The following is a 17,331-nucleotide window of genomic DNA, read 5'->3' as shown; positions in this document are numbered from 1 at the left end:
AGCCAGAAACCTTGATCCTACATTTGTAGGCAGACTCTGCTTTACACTTGACTTCACCATTCAGTCATTGTAAAAAAGAACAACCCCAGTCATAAAAACAGCATTATTAACACTTACTTACTTTTTATTGATACTTATGTTTTAAGAAATTTACATTGCAAATACTTCTTTGATGCTATGAATACTCAAGTAGATATCTGTCATCAGCTGTGACTCAAATAAGGATATAGAATAGATTTAGTGTCATATGTTTTGCTGTGGATGAAAACTCTTATAAAATAATTATTATCAAATACACTAGGATTGAATATTAAGGCATGAAATCAGCAGATAAAACATTGATGTTTGAATGGTGATGAGGTGGTTGGAAAATGACATATATCCATCTAAGAAGTAAAGTATGATGGTTTTTGGAATGCTTGAGTGCTTGCATGGCTTTCATCTATTTCATCTATCTCACATATTTCACTAAAGGCCATGTGGTTTATGCTTAGCTCACTTGACCTCAATTTGGCAACTTGTGTGATTTTGTCACATGTTTTCAAGTGCTGACTCAATTGTTATTGCACATTAGAGCAGTGCACTGTGCAACACAAGTATTTTCTCTATTGTAATTATTTATCAGTACATACATACAGTAGATATAATAAAATTATTGCAATTTACAAATACAATAAAACTTCCAAAAAATAAAAATAAACGAGTGTGTCTCTGTTGTGGCTGAGACCTATGGCTAAGTACCAGTGCTCAGATCTGTGTCATGTGCATCAACATTAACACCGACATCCCTGAGTATATGTACATTGCATAACTACCACTATGAGCCAGCTCGAGTCTGATAATGGCAATGACACCTGCAACCATACTATAGTCCACGATGATGATTTGGATGTAGAAACTGGTATGTCCCACCCCAGGCCATAGTAAAGGTTTCTGACTTTATGTTTGTGTAGAGCCTTCTGGCAAGGGCATCACAGTCTCCATGGCATTTACCCCACTTCTACCACCTCCAGCAACTGGAGAAAAATACCGCAAAAATGCTAAATCACAGCCCATAAACTGTGCCTTGTTCATCCATGAAGATTTGACCCTCCAAAACCTTCTTGATACAACATTTGAACAATATGATATCTCCGACAAAATGATGTATGGTATTGGCAATAGATCAGGTATTCTTGCTCCTATGAACTTCACCATCACCTATATGATCCTTCGCACAAACTACAAGAATATTGTTCTTGGAAACCTTAGTGATTTCACCACAATCATGGAAGAAGTCAAAGAGCACCGGTCACCAGCCTTCAAATTAACTATTGTCAAGACAAAGGTATGTATTTTCAGTATCTTTCAAGTTGTATTATGTACTGTGGTAGGCTGAATATATGCTAGTATGATGATGGCAAAGAAGCCAAAGAGGACGAGGATGCTGAAGGTGAAGGTGAAGGTGAACCTGTAGGAAAGAGAGTGAGATAGTACTAGATCTTTCAATTATCCTCTTGTCACTCATGTTATGAAGGCTGCTACAGGTCCAACTGATGAAGAGATGCAGCAAAATGAAGCAATTGCAAACTTGACTCACTAGTACACATGTGAAGACTGAGCATGTGGCTTTTGTATCTGCTGGCCAGCTCTACCAGAGGCCAAGCATGTCAACCTGACACCATTACATCTCAACACATGGGCTGCTGCGATGGCCTGCATGATGTTCCAAAGTATATAGTCTTCACATGTCACTGATGATAGGCATTGTTATGGGATAGGTTGGTCCGAACAAGCAGCCAGGTGTTGATTTAGACAATACACCAAATACAAAGATTTTTGATGTTACATACACAGATCCAACCGACATCACAATGCTCTCATGATGCCATCTCAATGCAGTTACACAGACTCAATCCTCTGCACCAAGTATTATCATCAACAACAACTTCAAGGATATCATCAGCCTCCTGAACGGCGACCATGGACCTGATCCTGCTATGAAGAATGCCCCACAGCCTGTTCTCCGTCAACAACCTGCTCTTCAACCAAAATTGAGTTTACTTGATTTTTGCAACCGCTTCAAGCTTTCACAATAGCTATGCGAGAAGTTGGACAACATTGATGTGACTAGCCCACACTGCCTTTGGTTCCTTCAGAATGCTGACTTACTTGGTGCTGGATTATCTCTTGGTGAGCTCGCAGATATTCATGATGCTGAGGAATGGTGAATGCTTGAAACTTAGTTTGTATTGCTCCTCATGTATATTTTGCAGCTATGAGTGCTCATAGACACATTGTTATCTGTAATGGCATGCTACTGTATTGTATCAATGCTATGCTCTGAGTCAAGCAAGATAACCTGAGTGACGAAAGAAGCCCCAATACATCTCTGGTGTTACAACAGAACATGCTGTGTATAGCTCATAGTAAGGAGCCTTAGGCCCATAGAAGCCTAACCCTTGGTGATGGAGATGTGACTTGATCACAGAGAATGCTTGCTCGATAGGATTGAGATCCGGGGAGTATGGTGGTAAGTATTCAATGTGGCACCCTAACAATATAGTGAGACTCGGTGTAATGAGACAACAATTGCCAGACACTACACGAAGTAAGTAACCAGCAATATAAAAATGTTGTGGTCTTGCACGGCCTAATCTGCTATACTTGCTAGACAAGTGTGTTCGACCTGAGGGGTTAGCTATCTGGTATTAGTCTGATGGTAGTGAAATGATAAGTGTTCAAAAGTCCGAGCGCAGGAAACAAAGTCTGAAGGTATAATCACGAGTCTGATGCCAAAGCATTGGGTCCAATGCCAAAGCGTCGGATCCGATGTTTTCGGGTTAGCGGACTAGCGGGTTTCGGGTGTGGGTTCAGCAGATTGTGGAGAATAGTGATAGTGAATGTTGGGAAAGCGAGTGGTATGCAGAATATGAATAAAGACAGGTGTTTCAGATAGAAAGAGCAGTAATATTTGCAATGTCAACTAAGAACTACGAAATATCGGGTTTGACCACAAAGCGTCGGGAAACAGCTCCCTACTACTTGGATGATGAATAATGCTCGAGGTCAGTCCAATATATATGTAAGTACGTAGAAATGCAGAACCCGTAGGCGAAAGTAGCTGCGGAGTATTTCAGGTCCGAAGTACATGTAAATAAACACGAGGCACTGCGGACTATGGGAAAACATGTAATAGTGCTGGCGATGACGTGAGTAATGTGCGAAATAATGGACTATGCACCTAGTGGGGCTAGCAAGACAGGACAGGACACGGATAGGACAAGTGCACAGGAAAATATCGGGTCCGCTGTGGCCGAAATGTCGGGTCCGCTAGTCAAAGCATCGGGTCCGATGTCAAAGCGTCAGATTGAATGGGAAGTGATTATCGTGTGATGGGCATTTGATGTGGATCATGGAATAACTGAATACGATGTAGCACTCAGGCTCGCGCTGAGCATGTATTCAGCTAATTCACAATGCATGTCAAACACTCGAATCACTTCCCAATGTTATCCGACACTTATCCGCTCAATCTGATGTTTATCCGCTAACCCGACGCTAATCCGACAGACCCAACATTTCCCGCACATCGGACCCGATATTTTCCTGCGCACTTGTTCTCCCTATGTCCTGTCCTGTCGTATCTATCCCCACTAGGTGTGCAGTTATCAGCTTTCACACCACTAACACTGTAGACCACGTTATTACATGTCTGCAGTACCACATGTCTTATTACATAGGACATCGGATCCGAAAATTACCGCTACTACTTTCGCCTATAGTGCTCCGAAATTCTACATAGACACTATATATTTTACATGCCTCCTACTTACTTATTTACCTTTCTACCTCCAAGTAGGAGGAGGTCATTAGATATTCATAGTTCTTGGTTGAATTCTGCAAATATCCTTTCTTTATCCGAAACACTCTGAAAACACCGACAGTAACCTGCCATTCACTATCCTCGACATTCATTACATTCCTGACGCTAATCCGACGAAACCCGCTAACCTGAAACCCGAAAACATCGGACCCGATGTTTTTACCTTTGGACTAGTAATTATACCTTTGGACTCTGTTTCCCACGCTTCGGACTATCTCCCTTTTCGTATAACTAATTATTCTAATACCTTACAGTGAACCCCTCGGGTCGAACACACTTGTCTACAAGTATAGCAGACTAGGCCGCGCAAGACCACAACATTTTTATATTGCTGATTACTTACTTTGTGTAGTGTTCAGCTATTGTTGTCTCGTTACAACGAGCCTAGCACGAGCTCGAGTGCTACATCGGACAACTTGAATTCTATGCCATGAAATTGTTTATACTGACCATAAGCACCAACAAGCACCTCAATTTCCTCTGCATGGTGAATGCAAGCATTGTCCATAATCAACACACTTTGTGGCCCTGGAAATGGAGTGGTGATAAGAAGCTAGCCAGTCCAAGTTATTGACACATCACAGTCACAGTATGAAAACTAACCACATTATTGCACAAAAAATCAATAAAACTCTTGTGATTGAATGATCCTTCAACAACTTTCACAGCAACAATGCCCTCATCAAGAGCCAGTCCTGCCACCATCGAAAACAAATGTTTATGAACAAATGGTTGATGTTGCTCAGCACGTGCACGTTGTACAGCACATCCCCAGCGATGTGAGTATGTACGATCATCTTTCGAAACTTCATCCAAACAGAGTAAAGAGGCAGGTGAGTACTGTGAGACACGATGAACGAAGTCTGCACAATGTAGAGGGTCACATTCAGCTGCAATCCTCTCAATATGCTTGACATTGATGCCAGCACACTCGAAAGACCGGTGAATTGTAGATAGTGATGCGAGTAGAAACTGGCCATCTCGAAGTCTCATTTGGTATTCATCAAGGAATAGGGTTGGGTTGTGACAAGCAAGCCAGATGAGAAACTGGATGTCATGCTGGGTGAAAGCCTGAGGCCTGCCCCTGCCAATTGCCTGAATCTTAGCTACACTGCCAGTGGCTCATTTACGACATTGAGTGCGGTAGATAGTTGACTTTGAGATCTGTGTGATGGAGAGGATTTCAGGGGTTGCATAGCCTTTGTTCACCATGCACAACACAGTGTCTTTGAGGTCATTGCTGATCCATCTGTTGCCCATGATGGTTGATAAGACAAGAGGCCACAAGTAGAAGTTGTGGCTGTACACTGTAGTACATGATAGACAGTGACCTTACCAAATTATTTTTTTGTATGTTCGAAGAATGTCATTATTATTGAAAATTGCAATAAAGTGGAATAACATATGTTTGAGCAGGATATAATTGCAGACAGGGGGACAATAAATATGTGGTGATAGGAGATAAAAGAGATTAGGAGATGAATGACAGAAGGTTGTGAAAAAAATAAAAAGGAGGCAAAGACAATGTAGAGACTCGAAAACAGGAGAATGGGAGGACAAGGAGACAGGGAGACGGGAGATGGGAGACGGGAGACGGGAGACGGGAGACGGGAGACGGGAGACGGGAGACGGGAGACGGGAGACGGGAGACGGGAGACGGGAGACGGGAGACGGGAGACGGGAGACGGGAGACGGGAGACGGGAGACGGGAGACGGGAGAACCAGGAAGCTAAAAAAAAAGAGTGTGAGATGCTCTTTTTACTTCCTGTGCCAAAGTCAGAACAGGTGTGCTAGTCTTGATAGGTTGATTGAACTCACTGAAGCTGGAAGCTTGAACTTTGCACCATTGGACCATGACAACTGTGACTTGAAGATATCATGTGATTTATTGGACTTATGATCAAATCATTAAACTCATTTGACACAGCCATCAAGAGTCAAGACTCAATATGAGTAGATCAGTCCCATTGTCTACACTGTAGGATGTTGAACTGGACCATGGCATAGATAAAATCAGTGGTGGACCAAAAAAAATTGACAAATTAAAGGATTTACTCTACAGAGTATGTATAGCTTCATTGCAACCCCTCCCCCCCTCAACATAGCACTATATACTCGATTCCACTGTACTTTAGGAGAGCTGTTGATATCATATGTAACCTTACTGTAGTGATATTGACCTATGCCATTTTCAGCCATTCGCAGTGATATCATTGATGATCTTCCCATACACTAAGACCATGGGGAAGCAATAGAGCAGTACCTACTGCGAGAAATGCCGTGGCGATCAAGAAGTAGTATATCAACCACGCATCATGCCCTTTCTGTATCGAATAAGAGAAGACCGAAGCTGCAGACGCCGGGCCAATGATCCTTGCTACTGAGGCAGCCATCTGCGCGATTCCATTGGTTGCTCCGAGCGAGGCACGATTGGGAGCGGCCGCTCTGATAAACAATGCTATGCAAGCTACAACTTCTCAGTAAGGTAAGATGTCGGAAGTGCTGAATTGACATACGGTAACACATGTTCAAGCCCATCGTCAGCATAAGCTGAATGGCAACACACAGCCACACAGCCATACCTATCCCACGGGCTCGGGCCAGAGCGTTGATCACTGGAAATAAAATGATGGTGGGTATGCCGGAGGTAACGCCGGTGATATGGATAGCTCTTGCACCGAAGCGATCATGCAGACGAGCGTAGAAAAGTAATTGAGATATGCCATGTGCGACGCCTTGTGCCGCAAGTAAAGCGCCGATACGAGGAGGGTCAAGGGAAAGACCGCCAAGTTCAATCGGTGTCGCATAGAAAACAGGTAGGATGAAACTGAACGCCATGTCAAATAGGCCTGTAGTGGCATAACTTGCTGTCACGATCGAAACTTTCGAGGTCAGCAAGGCACGCAGCGGAAGCGGCTTTGATTGGACTTCTTCAGAATTCGCTTCCCCAGGATTAACTATAAGATTGCTCGACGGCTGGCGAGGCTTTGAGCATGACTGTCCGAAGAATCCTCCTGTAATTAGCTCCCAAAGCGGTGCCTTGGTAGAAACGCTCTTGTAACCACACTTAGCGTGATCCAGAGATGGGTTTTCAGCATCGTGCTCACCTCTTGAAGACGGAAATACGTGACTAGCCAAGCTGTTAATGCAAACAGTGCCGAAATAGAGCATGGCAGGAGATATGGGTAGGTTTTCAGGAGTTCTGATCGCCCAAAGATGTCAGGGAATCTATCTGCTGGTCGGGAGAGCGAGCCGCCAATGAGTGGTCTAGATGTCGTGAACTTCAGAGAGAGAGAAAGGGGAATATGTATCAATGTATGCCTACCCAACTGAGTTTGCGATCATCCACGGAATTGGTACATAACCGTATGCCTCGGGCATATTGGTTATGTCAGTGATGTCCATCACCATGATCTTGAGGAGACCATTGCTTGCATCAAATGCTCCGCAGATAACACGACTAGTCAAGAATATCAGGAATCGATGATCACGAATACAATTCTATGTTTGACTGAACACACTGACCTAACCACGAGATCAAGGAAAGTCTTCGACAGCCCAAACGAAAACATCGAAACAGAAATTGCTAATAGAGCCATCAGTAATACAGGTTTCCGCCCAACGTGGTCGGACAGTTGACTCCAATGAAAAATAGTGAGTGCATGAGCTGCATAGTACGATGATTGCTCGGGAGAATATCAGGAACGAATGAAGGGGAAGGAACGATGAAGACATGCTTACAAGGATGCCGGCATAGCGACTAACTTGGGACTCGTCTCCATGAGTCACTCCAATGTCTCTGACGAGCTTGACAAAGTTCCAGTTGTGGTCAGATATAAGTCCAAGCAAAGGGAATATACTCACTTGTGGAATAAATGGGGCAAGGGTCTGTGAAGAAAGAGGATCTAACATCTCCAAGAACAGTATGATCGAAAATTGGTCCCAGGGTAGAGGTGTCCTAGTCATTGGCTGCTCTGGTCGTTGGAGAAGAGGTGTCTCCTCGTCATCCTGCCGTGCAATCATGGTGGTACGAGGGAATGACTCGGATGGAAGATGCAGCTCAACATGAGCATAAACTCGTTTTAAAGAGGCGGTGGACCACCGACATGCTAACTAGCTGATTGATAAGTCTCAACAACCTGCTTTTGACTTGGAATGATTAAAAGATGATTCAACACGTCATCTCCTATCAGGCTATATTTAGCACTCACATACCTGTGGGTACTGTTGCCTAATGTCATATTTATGGCTGGCTAACGCTCACCGCATCAGGCGCACAGTGCACTGCATGTGATGGAAGTCCCGTTGCATTAACTCAATGCGTCCAGCCACGGATGGTCACTGCAATGCAATATTATTATTAACTGTATCCATGCCTATATATCGCACATGTACCTATTTATCATCCGCAGGCGATCAATGTGACCAAAAGGTTCGATGACTTTCGGCGGGTGGCTGCTAGCCTCTCGTCGATAAAGAGTACCGGCAGTCTTCATGTGAACAACTTGAATTTGAAGGTCAAAGTTTCTGACAGTGATAGGCTCGGAATTACAAACGTACCTCCGTTCGATTTGCCCCATATACTCAGGTAGTAGTACCTCAGCTACTCCACAGATACTCGCCCGGTGTAAACGTGTTTCGGGAGGAGAGCTGACTCGGAACGTGTAATGAAATGTCCGTTGCGCAAATTGCCGATTCAATGGCCGCGATGATTTACATAATTCAAAGTCAACTGTTCGCCGTCGCATTTGATTTCTATATACTTACCCGGTGACTCAATAATACAGCGTCGTCGTCTCCCTCCTGCAAATTTTAGTCGGCATCGTTGCCTGACCGTTGGCACTACTGCGGATATTGAATTGCCGAAAAGTCGTTCGTGCGCTGGATGTTGACGATGTTTACTCACTTCGAATACAGCGCTGGCGTCAAGCTGTCCGGGTTTAAAATCCGCCTCAAGGACCTAGTGGCAAGAACTGCTCAGGGAATGGGTGACACGAATCCAATGTCACTCACATCTGGAATTGCCATGAATTCTTCTTCAACTTCAAGCCATGTCATGCGTATTCCCCGTTCTAGAATCGCCGCTGAGAGTCCCTCTTGTAATTATAGTCCAACTCGTATGTATCTTTTTAATGATACCGTGACAAGAACTGTCGTGCGTGCGTCAAGCTTAAGTCTTGTCTCCGCTGTGCTACAAAGCCTCAGGCATGTCATACTAATCATCCTTGTGTTAAACCCCATCCATGCCTCCGTCAGCAGCGCGTCGAGCTCAGTCTCGTGGTTCAACCTGACCCACTTCCAGTCAAATATTTAATCTCTTCGCACAAATACTTCGCTGTCGCACTTGTAGGCTTGTTTCTCACTAATGGGTACTGCGCTGACATGTTTCACTCGTCCAGGTCGGCATTTCTGCAGCTCCCAAGTATTCCCTATGGAATAAGCAACCTTGAGTATCAATCGTTCCTCGACTTCTTAATGGACGAGCGCCAAGCCTATAAGAAAATACCAGATGATAGATTCAGCATAGATGCGTGCGTTTGTACCGTGCTACCCGTCAATTGTTGACGATGTGCTCAGCCTTGAAGGAGTGAACATCTGTGAGGTGGCTGCCGCATAAGGCACGTTCTTCGAAGACTTAGATTTATTCGAATTCAGGATCAGCAGCAAAGTTGCTGACAATTAGAGCGCAAAAGCTCCCCGAGCTGTCGTTTCCAACCATGTTGGACTCTGGGATTAATCGTCAAGGAAAGAAAGGCACTAATATGGACAGTGTAGCCCGGGACGCCTGGATGATTTCCGGTGAGGTTTGTGATACCTATCTTGCGTCTTGCAGGCTCATTTCTAGTTTCTCAGATGAAACTGAGGCTCGCAGTTCGTTGTCATTTCCTCCTGCAATGATTGTCAAACATATATCATACCAGTAATACCAACTGGACCTACGCGGACCTTCCATCTCCACCGATACTGTTTGCAGCATTGGTTTTTCGGATTTCTATTTGTCTATTCAGTCTAGGAGTGCGATGTGGCGCTTATGGGGGGCAAATGAATCGTAGGCAAGATTTCATTTTCACAGTATACCTGAAGATCAAATGTTAAAGTACCTTAATATACTAGATTTATGGATCGGCTGGCGTACAGTCAAGCACCAGATGGCCAATGCAAACCTTTCGATCATCGGGCCTCTGCTGATAGTGACTTTGAGACCACTACAATACGCTGTTTTCAAACTCCGCTACGACTTTCAGATATAATAGCAGTGACTCCTATTGTGCGTACATTCAACTCCAAACTGCATGGACTGGTTCAAACAACACTGTCAGCGACGTGCTCCCCGGCACCCAGAGGTTCCGCCAGGTGCTCCTCCTGAGTGGGCACCTGCAGTAGAACGATCATCCACTTACGGTCTTCAGAACGAAGCCTCAGATGAAAGTTACGAAACAGCCCTCGCGTTCTGTGAAAGACATCCTGTCGAATCGTCAACAATTCTACCCTCTCGAACCATCGCGGACATCGACAGCAATGGATGCTTAGAATGGGGAATGCAAGCTCACGACTCTTCCTCTGTCGCCGTAGTCCATAATTCAGTCGGGAAGGGCAGACTCTCGCAGATACGCTCTAGAGTGGACTGCCCAGATACATGTCTCCTCAGCAACCTGCCAATCGTCGCTGGTCAATATCACTTTCCAAACGATGGTGGAGTATACTTTGAGATCACTGTTAACAAAATGACAGACCCATCCAAAGGTGGCGTAATCGCAATTGGTATGCATATTTTCGCTCCTTTCGCCTCACCTCATTTTTTGTCCGTCAGGAACTGCTTGCAGACCGTACCCATCATGGAGGCTCCCGGGCTGGAATCGATTGAGCGCAGGCCTTCACCTTGACGACTTCCACAAATTCTTCGAGGACCCAGAGGGCGGGCGTCCCTGCTTCCCACTGGGCTCCCCACCTATTACGTCTGTCGTTGGCCATACAATCGGTTGCGCATATTCTTTTTACACAGGTACAATGTTCTTCACGATCGACGGTCAACGCTTGCCGGATGCGTTTACCGGTATATATTTGCAGAACCGCAGCGGGATTGATGTGTATGCTGCTGTGGGTGTGTCTGGGGAGTGTGACGTCTCAGTAAATTTTGGTGGTACATCTTTCAAGTGGTTGGAAGGAAATGAGTGGAGATGGAGGGTGGATAGGCAGGTGAGGAAGCTCGGAGATGATGGTGGAGATCAAGAAGAACTACCGACGTACAGTGCACGTTAGTACATTTCTCAGACTGTTCAGGCCACTACCTAAACCTGCAGATGGATGAAACGGACTGCTATTAAACGTAGTTACAGCCTTTGTCGATTGCGGTCAGAACTTCAATGAAACTTCAGTTCGAAATGAAATCAAGTTTCAAATGTGGCACAACATATAAGTACCTAGTAGGCTAAGTGCACTCTTCTACTTGCTTTAGATTCTTCATACTTCCCTATCGTCATCAACGAGTCCTGCTCATCCGCCAAGCTTCCATCAAGTTTCATCCATCCAGAGTCTAAGTGCGGTGCACACGGGCCTTTTACTATCAAATATAGCAACACATCTTCGCAATCTGCCAAGCTGCAATATTCTTGCTGGCGTCTTACTCGCGTAATCAACCCTAAATATATAAGCGGTCGCACCCTTGCAGCCAAAGATGGCCTCTGCCACCTACCGCGTATCAGATTTCTGGGCGGACAGGATGACCTATTTTGAGGACACGGAACAGGGTATGGATGACGTCGAAGTAGATTTGGATGCTGAGTATGATAAACGGACGCCGTTGGATAAAACTATTGATAGGATTGGGATGGGTGCGTCGCGTCCTCGCGTTTCTGATATGGCACTAACATCGAGCAGGGAGCTATCAATGGACGTTGCTGTCATTATGCGGATTCGGTGAGCACCATGCTAAAAATCCTCGCCATTCGACGATATTCTTGTCAATCATAACTAACTATGATATATTCCATCAGGATGGATGGCAGATAATGTGAGTAGTTCGCAAAAACATTCCCCACTTCTCTGACATGTCGCCCAGATGTGGATTCAAGCTGTTGCAATAATTCTCCCTAGAGTACAACAACACTATTCAGGTAAATTCCCTTCATGCCCACAGTGGGTTATCATATAACCCACCCCCGCCTAGTTCCTGACAACTACATCGGGACTCTTTCATCATCCATGTTCGCCGGCATGATGTTCGGTGCTGTGGGCTGGGGAACCTGCTCTGACCTCCTGGGGCGCAGTGCTGCATTTAACGCAACACTCTTTTTCACTGCCCTATTCGGTATCCTCTCATCGTTTGCATGGTCATTTTGGTCATTATGTGTTCTCCTATTTTTTCTCGGTAGCGCAGTTGGTGTACGTTAATCTCCGTCTTGTTGACCTATTCTTATCGGGCGTCAATTAGGGTTCAATGCCAACCGACGGCACACTTCTTCTCGAGCATATGCCTAATGGGAAACAATATCTCGTCACGGCCCTTTCCGTCTTTTTCTCCCTTGGCTCCGTTCTATCTGCGGGCGTTGCGCTTATAGTCATCCCTTCCCGCTCCTGTCCCCCTAACGAGCCCTGCGATGTCGCTACTCAGAACACAGGCTGGAAATTCATGCTCGTATCGCTTGGTATTATCGTATGTTCACCTCTCAGATGATTTATAGCTGTCTCCGACCTTGCTCATCACAGACACTTTCAATGTTCCTCGCACGCATGGTCTTCTTCCGATTACACGAGTCTCCGCGGTACCTTGTACACGCCGGTCGTCACCAAGAAGCACTAGAAAGTCTTCAGCTCATTTCCAAGTTCAATGGTTCCGAGCTGCCGATTGAGCTAGAAGACGTCGATGACAGGCCTTCACCCACCTCCGAAGCACACGCATCTGCAGGGGAGCGTGTACCATTCCTCCCTAAATCCAGCTCCCAAGATCCTCGCGCAAATAACGAGACGTTGTCCGATACAGGTGCGGATGACAGTAGCACTTCGAGCGATCAGAACGGGACAAAAGTCTACCAGTCGATGGCCGAAGCTACTCATGATGCATTAGATGGACATTCGTTCATAACTCCCGTTGGCGAGGTGCCTCCGCGCGGAAAAAGCCTTGCTCGGGGGCATCGCTCTCGCTCTTCGTCTCGAGACTCGGAGTCGGAGTCAAAAGTCCTTTTCTCCATCCCCGAAGCGCGCCCGCGGCCTCGCCAAGGAACTATACACCCACGGACGTCATCCGTGATTTCTTTTGAGATGAAGCAGCGTGTTGGGAGCGTGTTGCCTAGATGGGTGCGTCGGCCGCTGCTTGCATGGCTAGACCGTGTCGGCATGGTCTTGGCCCCCGAGTGGTTCCAGACGACGGTGCTCATGTGGGGCGTGTGGTTTTTCATGTCATTAGGTGGGTTTTCTATTTATCATTCGGAGCATCAGTATCTCATGTGGAGTACCTAGCGTACACGATGTTTAATGTCTATCTCCCCAAGCTGCTCGAAACTGGCTCGGGTGATGATACTTCGACCAAGTCTCTAGAACACAGCCTGTGGGATGTTTTAATATTCACTATGGGAGGATGTCCTGGTGCTATCGTATGTTTTCCATTGCTTTGTTTACATGGTATGTTGATGCTTGATGGTCGACTGCAGCTCGGAGCCTATATGGTTGAAAGTCCTCTTGGCCGGCGGGGCTCGCTGGCTGCAACCACGTTTGTCACGGCATTCTTTTGTGTTGTGTTCGCGCTCGTCAGAAGCGCGCTTTTGGTGCGCGTGAGTTCGGTGGGGATCAGTCTTAGTGCGACGGTAGGTGGCTCTCCTCGAAATATGTCTGTTCCTTGTTCTTACAGAACCGATTCAGACCATGTATGCTGTACTATATGGGTACGTTCCAGTAGTTTCTTGATACGAGTGCATAGTACTAATGCTTCTTAGTTGGACACCCGAAATATTTGGAACCAAGGTCCGGGGAACAGCATGCGGCATTGCATCCGCGCTATCACGAATGTACGTATCGTCGTCTGGTTATTCCAAAAACATTAACTAACTTATATGCATCGATCTCAGAGGCGGGATGATCGCCCCTTTACTCGGCGGTGCACTTCTCGTCTTGAACCGCGGGGTCCCAGTGTGGGCGAGTGTCGTCGTGTATATCATCACTGGCGTCTTTGTGCTGCTCTTGCATGAGTCTGCCGGGAATATTAGGGGTGGAGAGCGGTCGTTCGTGCATTGACGAGAGTCTTTTGTCCTGACAGAAGTGTACAGCACCATTGGATTCATGTATTGCTGCTTCGATCGTTGTGCTGTGATATATTGCGCGATGATCCCCGTTCATGTTGTATTTGCATCTTGTAAAATCAGATGATCTGTTTTTGGTACAGTGGAGGAAGTGCCTTGACATGCGTTCGCTGAGGTTGCAATCGCCTGGCAGCGAAACTGAAGAACGAGGTACTTGACGACAATGACCCAAAAGCATGTGGTTTCGCGCTGCATACATTAAACAAGGAGGTAAACCACATGATAAATTAAAATCCCAGTTATTCCACAAGCTTAATACCCTACAGCACATAAAACCCTGTTGTATTCTAAGGTGAACAAAGCACTTGCGCATCCTCTTTGGCAACTCTGATCACTGAACGCCATCATCTAAATATTGCTTTCCATCCTTCTGTGCTAGCGCACCCTTTGGTAAAAAGGACATTTGCGTCTTTCATCTTCTGTTTTCCCAGTCAACACCCATCGTTAAGTATCTTGAGTTATCTCCTCATACACAGGGGGTGATGTTGTAGAAATCGCGCTGACGTGGATTTGTGCCGTGATAATGCTCGTAAAGATTGTGGAAGATTCAATTGTTTGGTCCGGATCAAGCGTTCTCTTCCAGCACACGCAGTATATCGAAGTGACGATCACCAAGAGGTTGCAGACGACGAGACTGAGGGCGGCCTAAGATCTGTCAGATCTTACAGAGGAATGCAAGTAAGTGTGCGCATACCTTGACGTGAGCGATGATGAGCGTCGTTTCTGAGGCGGAGTGGAAGAGCATTACAGAATGGGGGATTGTAATGGCAGTGATAAGAAGCGATGCGCAGAATGGGGAGAGGATCAATATTTTGTGGTTGCTTGAGAGCTTTGTATTTTTCCAGAACAGCAGAGGCGCAAGAATGAGGGAAACATCCGCGACGACATCCGCTGCAGGAACCCAAGAACTTGAGGTCCATAAAAGGTATAGAAAGTAGAAAGGGGAACCAACTAATCAATTGCACGAGCGCTACTGACATGGTCTTCTGGCATTTGAAGACGCACGTGCTATCCTTCGAAACCAGTACTACGGCCCACATACATGCGAAGGATACTGTGATGAGATAGGTGATCCATTTCTGGTACTTGTGACCTGAGGGGCGGGCAATTCGGATGATGGAGAAAATCATGCTCATACGCGCAGCCCTGGACTAATGAGTTCGAAACATAACCGAATTAGCTACGATGCGCACCAGACAACGGAGGTGAAAGCCACAGAGAAGATCCAGGCAGGGACTGACATAAAAGTAAGGTCAATATTGGAGCGCGAAGACGAACACTCACAACTTATCGAGGTATGGATCCAGATGCATAGCAGGCAAATAACTGGGGATACAGTAGTTAGTTACGGGATCATGCAGCATGCAACGCAATTTCTACCATCTGAGATCAGTGAACATGCTGCCCATGCATCTTCCCACCACAAGTGACGCATCCAACCTCTGTAAACAAGCCTAAAAATGGTACAGAGCATGGCAATCATATGAGGTATCGATATCGACTTCGAGACTTTGCAAAGGATGATAAACAAAAAGATGCAACACCGGCTACATGACTTCCACTCACCTTGTTTGGATGTCATTATTAGATGACGGGAAAGGATGATCTTGACATGCAAATGTTGAAGACCAGCTATATATGTGACGCAGGAAGACCCTTCGTGTGTATCTCCTATATTATCTGATTATCGGGGGTTATACTCACGCTATTTCTTGGCAGCGATAAAAACGTGCAGGGCTACGCAGGCTAGTTGACTGAGTCCCACAAATGTATGGTGTCTGTTGGGACGTCATGAGTCACTCCGTGATTACGAAGTACATCATCTCGCACGCTAGCACTTGCACAGAAGGGATGCACTCACAGATGGCCTGGCATAAGCATATATGACCATGTTCGAACCTTGCGCACGGATCCCCTCCTGTGTGTACAACTTGAAAGGGTCGAAGTGACAAGAGCTCCAATCCGAATATGATTCTGTCACGGTAAACTGCTGACAAAGCAATGTTCTGCAGTGTCATCAAACCAACTGCCTGGTTTGACAGATTTTCATGGTCTAATTTGGTCTCGCATCAATTGAACCTGACCAGCGAAAAACGAACCGGACTCAGTTCCCGAGCGGGGCCTTACTATGCCTCACGGCTGGGTCGTCACAGGACCCATGAGAATCCCTATGGGACCCAGGTCAGGATCCGGACAGAAATTGACCCAAAAGACCATTTCACCCAGGTCAACATCCCGTGTTGACACCAAACGTCCAATTTGGGTGTCCACCTGAGTTTCCATTGAATGCAAAATGCGTTTCCGAGATTGTTGTGGACCTGGGTCAGAGTCCGGACAAAATTTTGCTCTCAGGTAAACCCAGGTCAGCATCCGGACAGAAATACCCCCAATTTGTCCGGACAAGTTAGGGCCTCCGCTGACCTAGTTCTCCCATGGGTCCTGTCGTCACCCCCATAAGTCGTCAGGTCACGCATTGTCACTGCTGCTGCTTTCAGCCGCCAAGTACGGCAGCGCTCGGATGGCTGTCACCAGCGTGACTTGGACAGCTTTCAGTGAAGTTTACCATTTCTTAATAAAAATCAGACATTCAACCTCGCAATGAAAACTGCATGATAAAAACATTGATCCAAGTTGTCAACTGTGTGTGGAAGTAAGAATTGAGTGAGATATTCAGGTCGTGACGACTCAGCCGTGAGGCATAGTAAGGGTTGCCAGCCCTGAGTGAAGCTTGCCGAGTAACGCTGAACTTGCGTCACTATGAGGAATCAGTGCGGTCATTCGTGAAGACAATGACAAGTGGTACATCATGGTACCACAATTTAATATTGTCAATCAGTAGTCGTGCGCTGCGAGAGGCTGCACATTGTCGTAGCTACGGTAGAGTAGCTGTTGCCATTCTGGGTATATTTCGCGCGAATAAATGGGATCCTTTGGTTTGTTGAGTTCTATAAGTGGCCACTGCACTTTGAGAGCTACTTTTGATGAGGGAATCTTATGCCAGGGAGATGTCAAATGATGGGCGCAATAAGAATGGATACTTATGTACCAGCAATATCATGATTCACGACAGCGAGTTGCGACGATTGTCCCCTGTGAAACTGAGACTCTGTAATCCGGAGGAGATCGAGAAAGATTACATCTTCGACACGAAGCGGTAGCACACAGTATTGAACT

At 46.0% G+C, this 17,331-nt stretch overlaps 8 protein-coding genes across 8 annotated transcripts; 4 read left to right on the top strand and 4 right to left on the bottom strand.

Annotated features, from left to right (window-relative positions):
* Positions 1–819: 819 nt before the first annotated feature.
* HD556DRAFT_1309716 (uncharacterized protein) lies at positions 820–2,078 on the top strand (the record flags this gene model as incomplete). The annotated part of the gene is made up of 5 exons (XM_041300318.1): positions 820–901; positions 954–1,327; positions 1,390–1,432; positions 1,629–1,712; positions 1,882–2,078. 5 exons carry the CDS (start codon positions 820–822, stop codon positions 2,076–2,078), a joined length of 780 nt encoding a protein of 259 aa, XP_041158658.1.
* A 1,451-nt stretch (positions 2,079–3,529) lies between these two features.
* Positions 3,530–4,351, bottom strand: HD556DRAFT_1309715 (uncharacterized protein; the record flags this gene model as incomplete). The annotated part of the gene is made up of 6 exons (XM_041300317.1): positions 3,530–3,671; positions 3,824–3,993; positions 4,049–4,096; positions 4,143–4,146; positions 4,209–4,249; positions 4,316–4,351. The coding sequence occupies 6 exons, from the start codon at positions 4,349–4,351 to the stop codon at positions 3,530–3,532; spliced, it is 441 nt and encodes a 146-aa protein (XP_041158657.1).
* A 19-nt stretch (positions 4,352–4,370) lies between these two features.
* HD556DRAFT_1220884 (uncharacterized protein) lies at positions 4,371–4,798 on the bottom strand (the record flags this gene model as incomplete). The annotated part of the gene is made up of 2 exons (XM_041296801.1): positions 4,371–4,418; positions 4,469–4,798. Coding segments are annotated over 2 exons (378 nt in total), but the record flags the coding sequence as incomplete, so codon positions are not given.
* A 1,224-nt stretch (positions 4,799–6,022) lies between these two features.
* On the bottom strand, positions 6,023–8,064 carry HD556DRAFT_631151 (major facilitator superfamily domain-containing protein). The gene is made up of 7 exons (XM_041311137.1): positions 7,730–8,064; positions 7,607–7,672; positions 7,391–7,551; positions 7,191–7,325; positions 6,973–7,132; positions 6,382–6,919; positions 6,023–6,332 (listed from the first exon to the last, which is right to left on the bottom strand). Exons 1-7 carry the CDS (start codon positions 7,886–7,888, stop codon positions 6,076–6,078), a joined length of 1,476 nt encoding a protein of 491 aa, XP_041158655.1. The 5' UTR covers positions 7,889–8,064; the 3' UTR covers positions 6,023–6,075.
* A 1,183-nt stretch (positions 8,065–9,247) lies between these two features.
* Positions 9,248–9,430, top strand: HD556DRAFT_1240043 (uncharacterized protein; the record flags this gene model as incomplete). The annotated part of the gene is made up of 1 exon (XM_041298090.1): positions 9,248–9,430. The coding sequence occupies one exon, from the start codon at positions 9,248–9,250 to the stop codon at positions 9,428–9,430; it is 183 nt and encodes a 60-aa protein (XP_041158654.1).
* Positions 9,431–10,141: 711 nt separating this feature from the next.
* On the top strand, positions 10,142–11,253 carry HD556DRAFT_1383711 (uncharacterized protein). Its single transcript, XM_041303317.1, has 2 exons — positions 10,142–10,627; positions 10,677–11,253. Exons 1-2 carry the CDS (start codon positions 10,159–10,161, stop codon positions 11,123–11,125), a joined length of 918 nt encoding a protein of 305 aa, XP_041158653.1. The 5' UTR covers positions 10,142–10,158; the 3' UTR covers positions 11,126–11,253.
* A 45-nt stretch (positions 11,254–11,298) lies between these two features.
* On the top strand, positions 11,299–14,239 carry HD556DRAFT_1383710 (MFS general substrate transporter). Its single transcript, XM_041303316.1, has 12 exons — positions 11,299–11,697; positions 11,744–11,782; positions 11,860–11,876; positions 11,925–11,979; positions 12,033–12,247; positions 12,297–12,518; positions 12,572–13,268; positions 13,322–13,455; positions 13,513–13,665; positions 13,721–13,743; positions 13,795–13,866; positions 13,927–14,239. Exons 1-12 carry the CDS (start codon positions 11,541–11,543, stop codon positions 14,090–14,092), a joined length of 1,950 nt encoding a protein of 649 aa, XP_041158652.1. The 5' UTR covers positions 11,299–11,540; the 3' UTR covers positions 14,093–14,239.
* A 503-nt stretch (positions 14,240–14,742) lies between these two features.
* Positions 14,743–15,655, bottom strand: HD556DRAFT_1206826 (uncharacterized protein; the record flags this gene model as incomplete). Its single annotated transcript, XM_041296489.1, has 5 exons — positions 14,743–14,802; positions 14,852–15,048; positions 15,110–15,303; positions 15,342–15,483; positions 15,538–15,655. Coding segments are annotated over 5 exons (711 nt in total), but the record flags the coding sequence as incomplete, so codon positions are not given.
* Between the last annotated feature and the right edge of the window lie 1,676 nt (positions 15,656–17,331).

Source organism: Suillus plorans (assembly GCF_016647745.1).
Source record: "Suillus plorans strain S12 chromosome Unknown HD556scaffold_40, whole genome shotgun sequence".
Classification (NCBI taxonomy): Eukaryota; Fungi; Basidiomycota; class Agaricomycetes; order Boletales; family Suillaceae; genus Suillus; species Suillus plorans.
This window is presented reverse-complemented; position numbering and strand designations above follow the sequence as displayed.